The sequence below is a fragment of the Bactrocera dorsalis genome, unplaced genomic scaffold, assembly GCF_023373825.1.
Source record: "Bactrocera dorsalis isolate Fly_Bdor unplaced genomic scaffold, ASM2337382v1 BdCtg069, whole genome shotgun sequence".
Taxonomy (NCBI): domain Eukaryota; kingdom Metazoa; phylum Arthropoda; class Insecta; order Diptera; family Tephritidae; genus Bactrocera; species Bactrocera dorsalis.
Genome location: NW_026038120.1, coordinates 11984 through 23874, shown reverse-complemented (window position 1 = coordinate 23874; position 11891 = coordinate 11984). Strand labels below are relative to the sequence as shown.

Genomic DNA, 11891 nt, shown 5'->3' with positions numbered 1-11891 from the left:
AAGTAACCGGAACGGAATCGGATTTTTATCCGACCGAAGACTTTCAACTCTGCAAAATGCCTCAAAACTACTTCAGAAATGTTTTCTACCGCTAAAACAACACCACGAAATACTGCTCTTCAATTTATGAACCATCACATACCTGAAAGGATAATTAAAGGAAGGGAAGCAACTTTTGATAGTAACATTCAAAGCAAAAATAATTACGATATTAAACCCCCATTTATACCCAGTCATATTTTTTGTTGTTCCTTGTACATAAGAAGTCAGAAAAGGAAAAAACAGAAAAACAAGGACGATCCATATATTCTCTTACATGTATGTACATTATTTTATTGTAGTTGTGAAATTTCAACGGTCTTCTGCAGAATTAAGTTGGTTTCTTTACTGTTACAAAAACAAATTTCAGATAATTCAATTAGACTAAGATTTACAATTTTGTTAACACTCTTCAATTAGAAACGAATATTTATGTATCTTACAAAAGTAACAAAATATAATAGATAATAAGCAAGTATGCGTTAATAGAAATATTTATAGTTATTAATGTAGATGTACTAGAACATGTCCTTCCATTCGCCAATTTCCGACGACGAAACGCCAGCACACACAAGCTGAGTTTTAATAAAATATGAATAAAAACACATATTTTTTTAATATAATCGCCTCAATTAACTTCGCCAAATTAGTGATATAGATAATTATGTTATCAAAACAATATATGTATATAGTCTTCCAGTGGGTTTAAATCGGAATTCTTCCCGTTTCTGTTTCACCTTAAACGCATCGTGGCATTTGGAAATCTTTTCTTCTTATTCATACTAGTTTTAGTGGTAGTATAATAGGTTCTCTTTATTAAGATGTATGCACGAATGTACTACTTTCATATTTCCTGAATTACTTCACGTTGGAAATTTTGTTCTGATGTTATGTTCTTTATTTTCTAATTTATTCCTTTACCTATTATAACCTCATTATTAACTCTTAAATATCTTTTCTGCTTGATAACTTTTGTTTACACAGTATTAGAGCTCTTAAAATAGTAAATTGGTTAAAGTAACTTTTAGAAATCAATAATAATGTAATCTGTCACGTCTAATTCTGTCATTTACCAGCATTTTGCTAATTGAAATTCCTGTCTAACAGCTGGTGGTCGTAGTAGAGCTTTAAGGCTAATCGTTAACATCTGTCGCAACAGTGGCTCTAGTGGATTTGGTGATAATAAATGAGTTACAAGCCTTTCGTCCAGTATTCAGTCGCTCATTTGCCATTGGCAAGGACTCTAATAACTCATTTTGTGTCGGTTTCAGTTCTGAGTTGTCTTGGCAGCAACGCATTAGATGATATTGATTAACCACTGCTGGCTGCATCACCGACGACGACGGGGATGAGGGCAACGAGTTATCACTTGATATTCCAGGCGAAGTTGTCACGATTGATCCAACACTTTTAAAATTAACTTTGCGATATTGGTTTCGCATGAGATATGAATCTATTTTTACATATGACTCTTTGGGTGCAATATACTCTTGTTTGCTCCTATTAAATTTCTGTTGGATACGGATACTACGCTTTACCAGCCTCTTCCCAGAGACCTCTTGACCGGGTATTTCATGAAAATGGCTGACTTTATACAATTCTAATGGATTCCCTGTAATTGCATTATTTTGCCCAGTAATTGATGCTACATTGCAGGAACTTTGTGTACCATTGACGTCGATTTGACGAATATATTTATATTTATTTACTTTCATTTGGGGCATTATGATTCTATTAATATCATAATCACATCGAACGCCGTCAACCATTTTTACATTAGTTACCACTGATGGTGTGCTTGAGTCGACTTTGTTGTTGTCGTTGCACTCGCTGGTGTTAATTATGTTGCCCGAAACAGTGTAATTATTATATTTAGTTTTTGTTGCTTTATTCTCGCCTTTCTGCGTGATTGCAGGAATTCTATTGTTGCTCTTATCTTTATCTCGGTTGTTCCTCTGTCTCGACCATTGTATTTGTCCCGTCAGTTGGTTTTGGTGTTGGTCCACGCCGTTAATGGCGTCTGCGTTTGTAAATTGCTCTACCGTGGTGGGAGTCGTCTTGCCGGTTGACGGATCTTTCGTCGAGCCTGCATAGCACCGGGGGCGCTTGTCGCTGAAGGTGTTGGCCTGAAGATATGAAAATTAAAAATAACTTTATTATATATTGTTTAATTATTTCAATCGTACAAAAAAGTTTCACTTCTGCTCGTGGAATTTTTCTTCTTCTTGTTTCTTATATCCGAGGAGATTTTGGGTTTTTAATAGGTATATAACAATAATGTATACAAGTGATAAAGATAAGAAATCCCGAGTGACCTCAAAACTTCGGTCGATGCGTTACCTAACTCGTTGTACGTATTAATTCTTTTACTAAATTGTATTCCTTTATATATTATTAGATATTAAATTTAACTTTTTGATTATTTTTCGTCCATAAAAACATTAGAATCGAATCGCTATATCCCTATTTAAGAACCCAACTTGGTACATTTATTTTTAAAGGAAAATGGTAAATGGACTGTATTAAATGAATGAAACAAAATACTAAAGTTATTTACACACTGCAAAGTTGAAGAAAATATACACAAATGAACGCAAAAACAAAACGATGCACTAGTCACTTTCAATCAAACTCAAATGCACGAGGCGAAACACAATTAGTACAAAGTTAGTGGATGCAGTTGAGTGATTATAATTAAGTTTGGTTACATGGTCCTTTCCAGTAGCAGTATTATACTTTTTTCTATTTTTTCGAATTCTTTGTGTTTTTTTTTGCTTTTGAATGTTTTACAACTGCTATACTTACGCAAAAATATTGCTTGAAGCAGGCGCAGTGCCTGCATTAAATTGGAAAGGTGCATTCGGTGTGGCCTGTAAAAGAAGTTGAATCAATGTTTACTGTCTTTTCTCAATTTAAATTTTTTTTTTTACATTTCCAAACAAATAAAATTTCGAATACAAAAAATGGTACAAGTGTTTTTAGAATATGATTAGGATATTTAATTTTCTGTTTAAAAAATTTGAATGAATGATTTATTAGTTACAAAACTAAATGTAGATGTAGTAGTGAATTTCCAAAAACTTTTAGTAACCTTAACTATAATATAGTGTTATAAAAAGGAGCTAATGCAAAGCAAAGAAGGATGCAAGTCTAATATCTGACATAGCGGAAGTATATAATAAACAATTGTCGGACAAGTCCGGTATAACTATTAATACTTTAAGGGGAATGAGGGTAGTTAGAGTAAGATAGAATAACAATGTAAATAAATTTATTGTAAGTGCCGTCAGAAAAATAGGTATAAAAAGGTTCATTTAAAATAGCATGCATCAAAAAATATAAAGAACAAGAAAATTTCTCTCAATGACTATTTGCAAGCAAAGCAATGAAATTCACACTAAAAGGAAATTATTATTATTTTACATAAAAATTACATGTACAAGTGTCTACCGTGCAACATATTAAAGATTTTATATACTAAGCGGAAGCTTTCTTTAAGATTATTTTTCTTTCTAATTGGATGTGACACAATGTATTGAAAATCTAGGTCTTCATGGTTCATTTGTTGCTCATTATATATATTATTTACGTTTAAATTTGAATTTTTTGTTTGAATTTGTTTGCAAATGACGATAGACGATTAACAACAGTATAGTTTAGTATTTATCAATATTTTTCATGATTATTCGAATTAAAATTAATAATTAACATGCGGTCTTTAAAAAAAAAAAAAACAAATTTTAAAGTTACCAATATATAAAAGAAGCTCATGATGTATGGGTGAAATATATGGCATAATATGTAATTACATCTTCGTTAGAATATAACAAGCCTTAAATTCAACTTTACCTCCACAGCCCCACTATTAAAATTGAAAACCGGCGCTGGTGGTGTAGCTCCGAATTGAAAAGGTTTAGCCGCCTTTCATTCATTTCATAGTTTTATCAAGTCAAAATCAACAATGAACACAACAATCATTCATATATGTAGTTTAATTTGAAGATATCCGTTATTGCAGACGAGATTTGATTAATAGAAATGCAACACCAAGTTGCCATACGTAGATGCGATTATGATTTCACAAATCACAGTTTGCAAATTACATTGAAAATTGGAAAAAAACAAGAATAATTAAAGTATATCTACATACAGTTATACAGTAGTTGAATTAGTCGTAATAATGAAAAAAGTACGCAATTTTCTATATGTAAACAGAAATACTAGTTTATATACATATTACAGCTATGTCTACTAGAGAAAATTAATTGAACTACAAAACATATTGTGGGTAAAAAAATGAGAGCAATAATAAAGATAGTAGACTTACATCACTAGAGGAACCGGTGAAGTTAAAAGCGGGCGCACTTGAAGCAGTGAAATTGAATGCTGGTTTAGCTGCTGGAGCACTTGCTTGCATTCCAAAACTAAAGCCACTCTATAAAAGATTAACAAATAAATGTCTTCTTACAATGAATTACACAATTAAAATAAAATAAATTATCTTACATTTGATCCTATTTGAGAGCTGTTTCCGCCGAAATTGAATGCCGGCTCGGATTTCTTTGCTGCAGATGCACCATCACCATTGGCATTCGATGCCGTAGAGCCGAAGCTTCCGAACGTTGCCGAACTGGCGGCGCCAAAGGTCGGAGTACTGTTGGAGGTATTGTTACCATTATTACCAAAGGTTGGAGGTGCACCGAATGAAGATGGCGCAGTAGATACGCTGCCAAAAAGATTTTGCGTTGTATGTGTGGTCGGTGTGGCGTTGGAAGTGTTAGCTCCGAACATTGTGCTGGGACTCACTGTAGAACCATTGGCTGCCGCACTGCCAAAAGTAGCATTCGCACCCGCAGCTGTGCTGCTACTAACTAAGTTTCCAAACATTGAGCCACTAGTCCCTGTCGTTGACGAAACTGCAGGAGGGGCGAAACTCCCAAATAAAGGTTTAGAAGGCTCATTTGTGTTCTGTGTACCAGAATTTGCCCCGAAAGCGAATCCACCTTTCGGCCAACCGGCAGGTGCAGCTATGAGTACATTTGTCGTTGTATTGCTCGATGAACCTTGTGTGGTGGCAATTGATGTCGATGAACCAAAAACAAACGGCGCACTCGAGGACTGAGACGCACCGGCATTGGTTTTATTATTCGAACTGCCACTCCCAGCACTTCCGAAAATCATTGTCGCTGAAGCAATGGGCTTTGTTGACTCATTACTGATAGTTGATGCAACATTTTGGTTTATCGATCCAAAAGGATTTGCTGAAGAGACAGCAGTGGTTGATGTAGCTGAGGTAGTAGTTGTCTTGGCCGGTAAGCTGCTTTCACCGAACGTACCAAAAACATTTTTGGACACATTGGACAATGTGGAGTTCGCTGTGGTGGGCGCCGATGTGATAGCAGCTGAAGTCCCAGAGACGGTAGGAGAGCTAAAGCTACCAAAAATAGCATTAGTAGCCGGTGAGACTGTAGCAGACCCTGAAACACCGGTACCGAAACTAAAACCCACAGTAGGTTTTGAAAAGGCCGAAAGCGTTGTACTTGTTATAGCTGTTGATGTTATTGAAGATGGCGTTGGCTTTGTTTCTGGTGCAGTTGAGGTAGTATTACTGCCAAAACTAAATATTGGTTTAACGGTGGCAGTCGACATTGATGTAGTCGTTGTAACTGATGATTGACTGGGTTGAGTTGTGGATGTAGAGGTGCCGAAAGTAAATGTCGTTGTGGTTGTTGTAGTACCTGTGCCGAATGAAAATCCACTAATTGATTGAGACGTTGCTGGTGTTGTGCTATTACCAAAAGAAAAGCCTCCAGTCGCAGGTTTACTACTTAAAGACGTGTTAGAGTTAGGTTGTTCCTTAGATTCACCTCCAATAGCACTGACTGAAGTTACTGGTGCGGCAAAGCTGAATTTGACAGCTGGTGATGATGTCACCGTAGCTGTAGCAGTGGTTGCTGGCACGCCAAATTGGAAGTTGGGTTTTGTATTAAGATCATTGTTTTCTGAAGCGGTGCTTCCGCCAAATTTAAAACCGCTTATGTTTGATTCAGGTGTTGACTTCTTAGAATTGTTTCCGTTATCTGCGACATCCTTGTTTTCGGTGTTTTTGCTGGAAACATCTTTTTCACTTGTGACAGTAGTAGGTTTTATGCCAAATATGAAGCCACTGCCTAAAGGTGGTGCCTGGCTTGTAGCCTGTGCTTTTTCCAATGCTGAACTTTTTATATTGCCTTCTTCAGTCTTTTGATTTGATCCGGCTACAGATGTCAATACTGCACCGGACTCTGAAGTCGTTGTTCCATTCACACTGGACCCAAAGCCAAAAGTGAATTTTGACGATGCGGCTGAGCCGAATGTAAACTTAGGACCATTGTCTGGAAAATCTGACGTTGCTACTCCAGGTTTTGCTTGTTCGCAACAAACGCATTTATTGCGAGCGGCATCATTTCGCGTCATGCAAGCATCACATTCCCACTTAGCTGACATTTGGGATGCCGCAAGTGATTTGAAACCAGAATCCGGTTGAGCAGTTGATTGACCGGAAGACTTGCTGTCAACATTACTGAAACCAAATGTATATGTTGTATTTTTAGTGATTGTTGTAGAGCTAGTTTTAGTGTTATCTTCGCTTCCACTGCCTGGTTTCTTTGTCTGACAAGCAATACATTCATTGCAATCGGATTTGTTGTTTATAAGGCAAGTTGGGCATTCCCATGAGTTGGCTTTCGGTTTAAATGCTTCACCAAATGAATTAGACTGCCATTTAGTTGTGCTTAAGCTGGTGGACTCTGTTACTCCTTTACGCACAGTCTCACATGCGACACATTTATCCGATTGTTTTTTATTCCGTAACATACAAACGTCGCATTCCCACTCATCCAAAGGTTTTTTGAATTGAGCACTCAAAGTTAAAGAGCTATCAATTAGAGGTGCTTTGGAATTGGCATTAAGCGTTGATGTAAACGTTGATCCTTTTGTGCGCATAGTTTCACAGGCTACGCATTTATCTACATCACTCTCATTACGAATCAAACAAGTGTTGCATTCCCACTTATTATTTGAAGCTTTTTTGAACTGATCGCCAAAACCACTTGTGGACTCGTTGCCATCAGAGCTTGAGCTTGATATAATTTCTTTTGTGGTTGACGGCAAAACAAAGGGTTTTTTCAGGGCATCAAGCACACTACCGCTTTTCAGTTGGGATACTACCGTTTTACCACTTTCTAGTTTCGCTTGCTCGTTGTCTTCAAAGTTTACATCGCTTGGCGGACTAAATGTGTACTTTTTAATAACTGTATCCGAATTATGTTTTGACGAAATATTCGAAGTAAAACACTCGAAAGTTAGCGGTGCTGAAAATTTGAAATTCATTTTAATTCCTGTAGTGGATGAATTGCCATCCTTTACAACTGATTTGGACATCGTTAAGTTATTGGTTCGTTTTGCAGGATCTATTTTGTTACTGGCTGCGCTAAATTTGAATGGAGCTGTACTAATGTTTCTGCTGGCGTCGGCTGTACTATTTTCGATTGACACTTGCGATTTGGGCAAGGTATCGTGGGTTTTTAAGCCGGGCTTAATGCTATCGAGAGGCATAGCTGTTTGAGATTTTGGTAGAGCTATGTCAAACTTTGGTACCGACTGCATAAGCGGAAACGCTATATTGGGCAAATTGACTGGAGGTGGAGGTTCGTCTGCTTCAAAATTTGCAGCGTTCTTTGATGCAGTAACACGACCAGATGCTCGAACTTTACTTTTTATTTTATTTGTATGTTGCTGCTGTTGCTGTTGAACTTGTGGCCTCTCCTTATCGACCAAGTTGTTTTCGTTTGCTGTAGGTAGTTTATATTCACCGCTCCTGACAATTGCGCGCGTGGCACTATCACTGCTTTGCATCGTTATTTGTCGTGAGCGTTCGGTGGTGCTTTGCATCTTCTTCATTTGCAATAACTGTGATATTGATGGTACTTGCAATTCCTTTACAGGTGGGGGTATAGCTGTGTTCTTAATTGTTGGCTGCAAAGTTACAGCCGGTCGCGAGTAAGGTGTGCGCACTTGTGAAAGACGCATTGCGCGCGACGCTTGTAGATCAGTTTCATTTAAACGTGTTTTAGCTTGTGGAAGAATTTGTAGATTTGCCTTGACGCTTGTATTGGCCATCTTCTTAGCTTCGCTTAAGGGTGTGGCAAAGTCGTTTATCAAGTCTAATATCCGTTTAGCTGTACTGGAAATGGCCGAAGTGTTTTCTAAACCATTGTTGCTCATACCACTTAATGCATTTGACCCGCCAGTATTTGCAATAAGCGAATTATTCGAAGAGGATAGTGTCGATAAACTCGAAGTGGGGCGTATTACAGTTGGTGTGATATTACAAATTCTGTTCGACCCTGCACTAGAATTATATTTCTTGTAGGCTGCTGCGCCTCCATATGTAGTTTTTCCTTTGTAGAAAGGTGAGAATGTATTTAGCAATCTACTATCGCTTAAAGCTGCCGTACTGCCATATATAGAAGCATTAAATTGGCGTCTATTTAGAGATGTTAGAGATAAAGTAGAATTGTTTATAACATTAGCAGATTCGGCAGTGTTTATTCCACCAGAAAAAAGCGATTTGCGGCCTTCTAAATGAGAATAAAAATTTATGCCATTTCCAAACGAAGAAGTTCGGCTCTTATTTCCGTTTTGGCTATTTATGTTGGACATATTAAATAAACCTGTTTTACGTTGCCCTAAATTTGTAATATGGGGCAACTCAGAATTATTGCCGATACAGTCGTCACCACTTTCGGAAGATGATTCGGCATCTGCATTGCTCTCCTCAGGTATCTCTATACCGTTTAACTTTTGCTTCTTACTGCTTACCACTGTCGATGTATTCCCATTTATATTATGGCGCTCTTTCCTATTCGAAAACGTTAATGGTTGGTTGTCTCGATTGAATGTTTCAACTTCAGTTATAGTTGTTGAAGTGTCCGCTGGATCTGATACCAGTTTCTTAGGATCCAATACACCACCAAGGGATTGGCGTTTTAAATTTGAAAACTCCATTGACATATCGCGTTCTTTAGCTGCCAGCGAAGTCGAGGGCAGATGCAACGTTCTTCTTGAGCTGTAAAAATATATCATATTTATTAACATTCTCATATTAACTTCTACATATATATTTTTTTTTTTTAAATGGGAAATAAATATCTTTTTCTATCAAATATATGAAAATGCATTGCAAAATATTTCTGGTTATGAGTACGATATTAAAAACTTAAATTTCTTCTTATGACACTTAGTGAACATCTAAAATTTCTTATATTTTTACTCGAATCCTTACCTAATTCCAGTAACGTTATCAAATTGTTTTTCATTAATATTCATTCTATTCGTAAGAGCATCTTGCGGTTTAACTTCGGGTACATATGTTGTACTAAATGTGGACGATGTCGTTTGTGTGTTTACGTTGTTATTTACATTTCCTTCGGTGAAATTACTTGTAATGTATGATGGTGTCGGTTTGGACAATACATTATCTATAGAATGGCTGATGATACTTCTATAATTATTGCCGACCGCAGGAGTAGATGCGATTAATGGCGACTGATGAACACTTGAAATCTAGATTTACACACACAGAAAATAAATCATTCAAAATTTAAATAAGTGCAATAAAAATGTTGCCTTACATCAAAACTAATCCGGGATCGTTTACTAGGTGGTTCGTTAACAAATTCTGATTTTCCAGAGCGAAGAGTTCTTGCCTTTGGAAAATCTTCTTCGCTGTTGTCAGTATCATCTTCATCTGAGTCTTTGTTGACTTTATCGCTGTGGCCTAGGTTTTCTTTATAATCTCTGCGTGAAAGATTTTCATTTTCATTTGTGTCTCTATCATCATCATCGCCATATTCTTCATCGTCCTCAATTTCTAAACGCCGACGGCGCCGTGCCGAGCCTATATTGAGGCTTCCATTTAATGAATCATTATTTCGTGCTGATGGTGAAAACCATTTTGAAAAACTACTAGGGATTATGCTAGATACTCGCGATTTTACTTTCCCAATAATCGACTGAAAAGGCAATCCAAACATTTAATAATATCAGTTTTGAATGAATTTAGAAATGTCTGAAGATTATTTATGAAAGAAATTTCTATGTATTCAGTTAGCTGCAAATACAAAATGCACCAATATTATTTAGAGGTCAGAGACCCTGACTGCTTGTGTTCGTAAAAAATATAAAACTTTTATAAACTATTCTATTCTTCTATAAACTATTATTTATTAATTACAATGTCAAATACATTTACTTAATAGTTTATAAACACTGTACTCACGTTGTTCGCTGAGCCCGCCAGATCCTCTAAGGTGTCATCGTCATTATTGCTGCTGTCATTTTTCTTTGCTTTCTGCATTATACCTTTGCTTTGCGCCGCGCTTTGACTACTTTCGTATTCTGCTGACATAGCTAGGACAATGTCGACAGCAGGGGACCTTTATATTTTATTAAAAATTACGCTCGCAGAAGTCGCAATTCCAATACATTTATTTATGCATTTACTCAATTTGTTTCATATAATCACACATATGTCTCAGTGACAACAATTTTTATGTTTTATAACAGATTTTGGCAAATCTAAATCTGTAAATTATACCCTTCACTTTTTATATATTTTTTAAACAAACTACAGTTTGTAATTCTCGAATAAAATTTTCCTTATTAGAGTTCTTCATAGTAGTAACTTAAAATAAGTAAGGCCTCTGTCGCTACCGAGGGCAGCGCTGCTCTTGCGGCACGTTACTTTAGATTTCCCTTCAAAAAGCAGTAAGCGGTTTTCCTACTTGCTCTTTAACGCAAAATGTAAGCTTACATCTATTGCACTCTTTTTCTCAAGCACATTCCAATTGAAACTTCCTTCTGCCGTTTTTGATTCGATGTTTTCGCTGTCACCGTCCCCACCAATTTTTACCACTTTTGCATATTTATCAGCCAGACATTCGAACTTTTTATTATAGTTTTATGCCGTCGTCACTTGAATAATAAATTTACTTTAACTACGTCTAATCCGTAATATTGTTCTCAAGATTTAGGAATAATTTTAAACCCAGAAGATTGAAAGAAAATATGGTTTTTTAAGACTTTTCGCGGAACCACGATGAAAGAAACAACGACTTTTAGAAACGCGTGAGTACGAACGAGAATAAACGAACAAGCAACGAGTCAAAGATCAAGTCGTTCAAATAAAACGAATCGGCAAATTATTTAACGAAAATAAATGGCGGTAGCCACACAGAGTTGTAGTAACTGACAGATAGGGAAAATTAATTAATTAGGAATTAAATATATTTCTTATTGTAAAGAAAAATATGGTCAAATTCCTCATTCTCAACACTTTCTACAAAAAATATTGAAGAGGAAAAATAAGCAATAATCTAGCTGATGTATTAAAAAATGGTCAACTATAATCCAGTATGTGTTTTACTATTTATTTTGAATATTCCAAAACAACGTATAATTTCGTAACCGTAACAGGACTAAAAACGGAAATTCTGGCTTCAATTGGCAGGAGGTAATCTCGCAACCTCCTAACAATATCTTGAAATGTATGTAGGAATTAATGTTCTGCACCTTTTACCTTACTTTATGGTTCAAAGTCAACTCTTCAAAACCTCGCTTGATTTAACAAAGAATTGGAAAACTCACTAAGTTCCTTATTGGTTTATAAATGTTCTTTCGCAAAAAATGTCTAAGACTATGAAATATATATCTATAAATTTAATCCGGTGTGTTGAGTTTTATGCAAAAAAAAAGTGAAAATGTTTGATAAAAATAACTAACTGAGGTATTATCAAAATTGTCACAATATT

The 11891-nt window shown here is 36.1% G+C and overlaps 1 protein-coding gene across 4 annotated transcripts; it reads right to left on the bottom strand.

Annotated features, from left to right (window-relative positions):
• Positions 1 to 305: 305 nt before the first annotated feature.
• On the bottom strand, positions 306 to 11036 carry LOC105225502 (nuclear pore complex protein Nup153). 4 transcript variants are annotated; one of them, XM_019989998.3, is made up of 8 exons: positions 10361 to 11036; positions 9714 to 10094; positions 9365 to 9645; positions 4546 to 9148; positions 4367 to 4474; positions 3889 to 3960; positions 2845 to 2909; positions 1927 to 2165 (listed from the first exon to the last, which is right to left on the bottom strand). In XM_019989998.3, the coding sequence occupies exons 1-8, from the start codon at positions 10487 to 10489 to the stop codon at positions 2078 to 2080; spliced, it is 5727 nt and encodes a 1908-aa protein (XP_019845557.2). In that variant the 5' UTR covers positions 10490 to 11036; the 3' UTR covers positions 1927 to 2077. The 4 variants fall into 4 exon arrangements, with proteins under 4 accessions (XP_049317591.1, XP_019845558.2, XP_019845556.2 ...); XM_049461634.1 differs by lacking the exon at positions 2845 to 2909 and having other exon boundaries at positions 306 to 2165; XM_019989999.3 differs by lacking the exon at positions 3889 to 3960 and having other exon boundaries at positions 306 to 2165.
• Positions 11037 to 11891: the final 855 nt, after the last annotated feature.

Bases quoted from the DNA above. Each gene is read 5' to 3' on its own strand.
- LOC105225502 (XM_049461634.1), bottom strand. From the start codon at position 10,489: ATGTCAGCAGAATACGAAAGTAGTCAAAGCGCGGCGCAAAGCAAAGGT. The intron at 3,961-4,366 runs GTAAGTCTACTA...AATGAATGAAAG, and splicing joins TCACCGGTTCCTCTAGTGAT to GCGGCTAAACCTTTTCAATT. The intron at 2,166-3,888 runs GTAAAGTTGAAT...TCATATCTTCAG, and splicing joins TTAATAGTGGGGCTGTGGAG to GCCAACACCTTCAGCGACAA.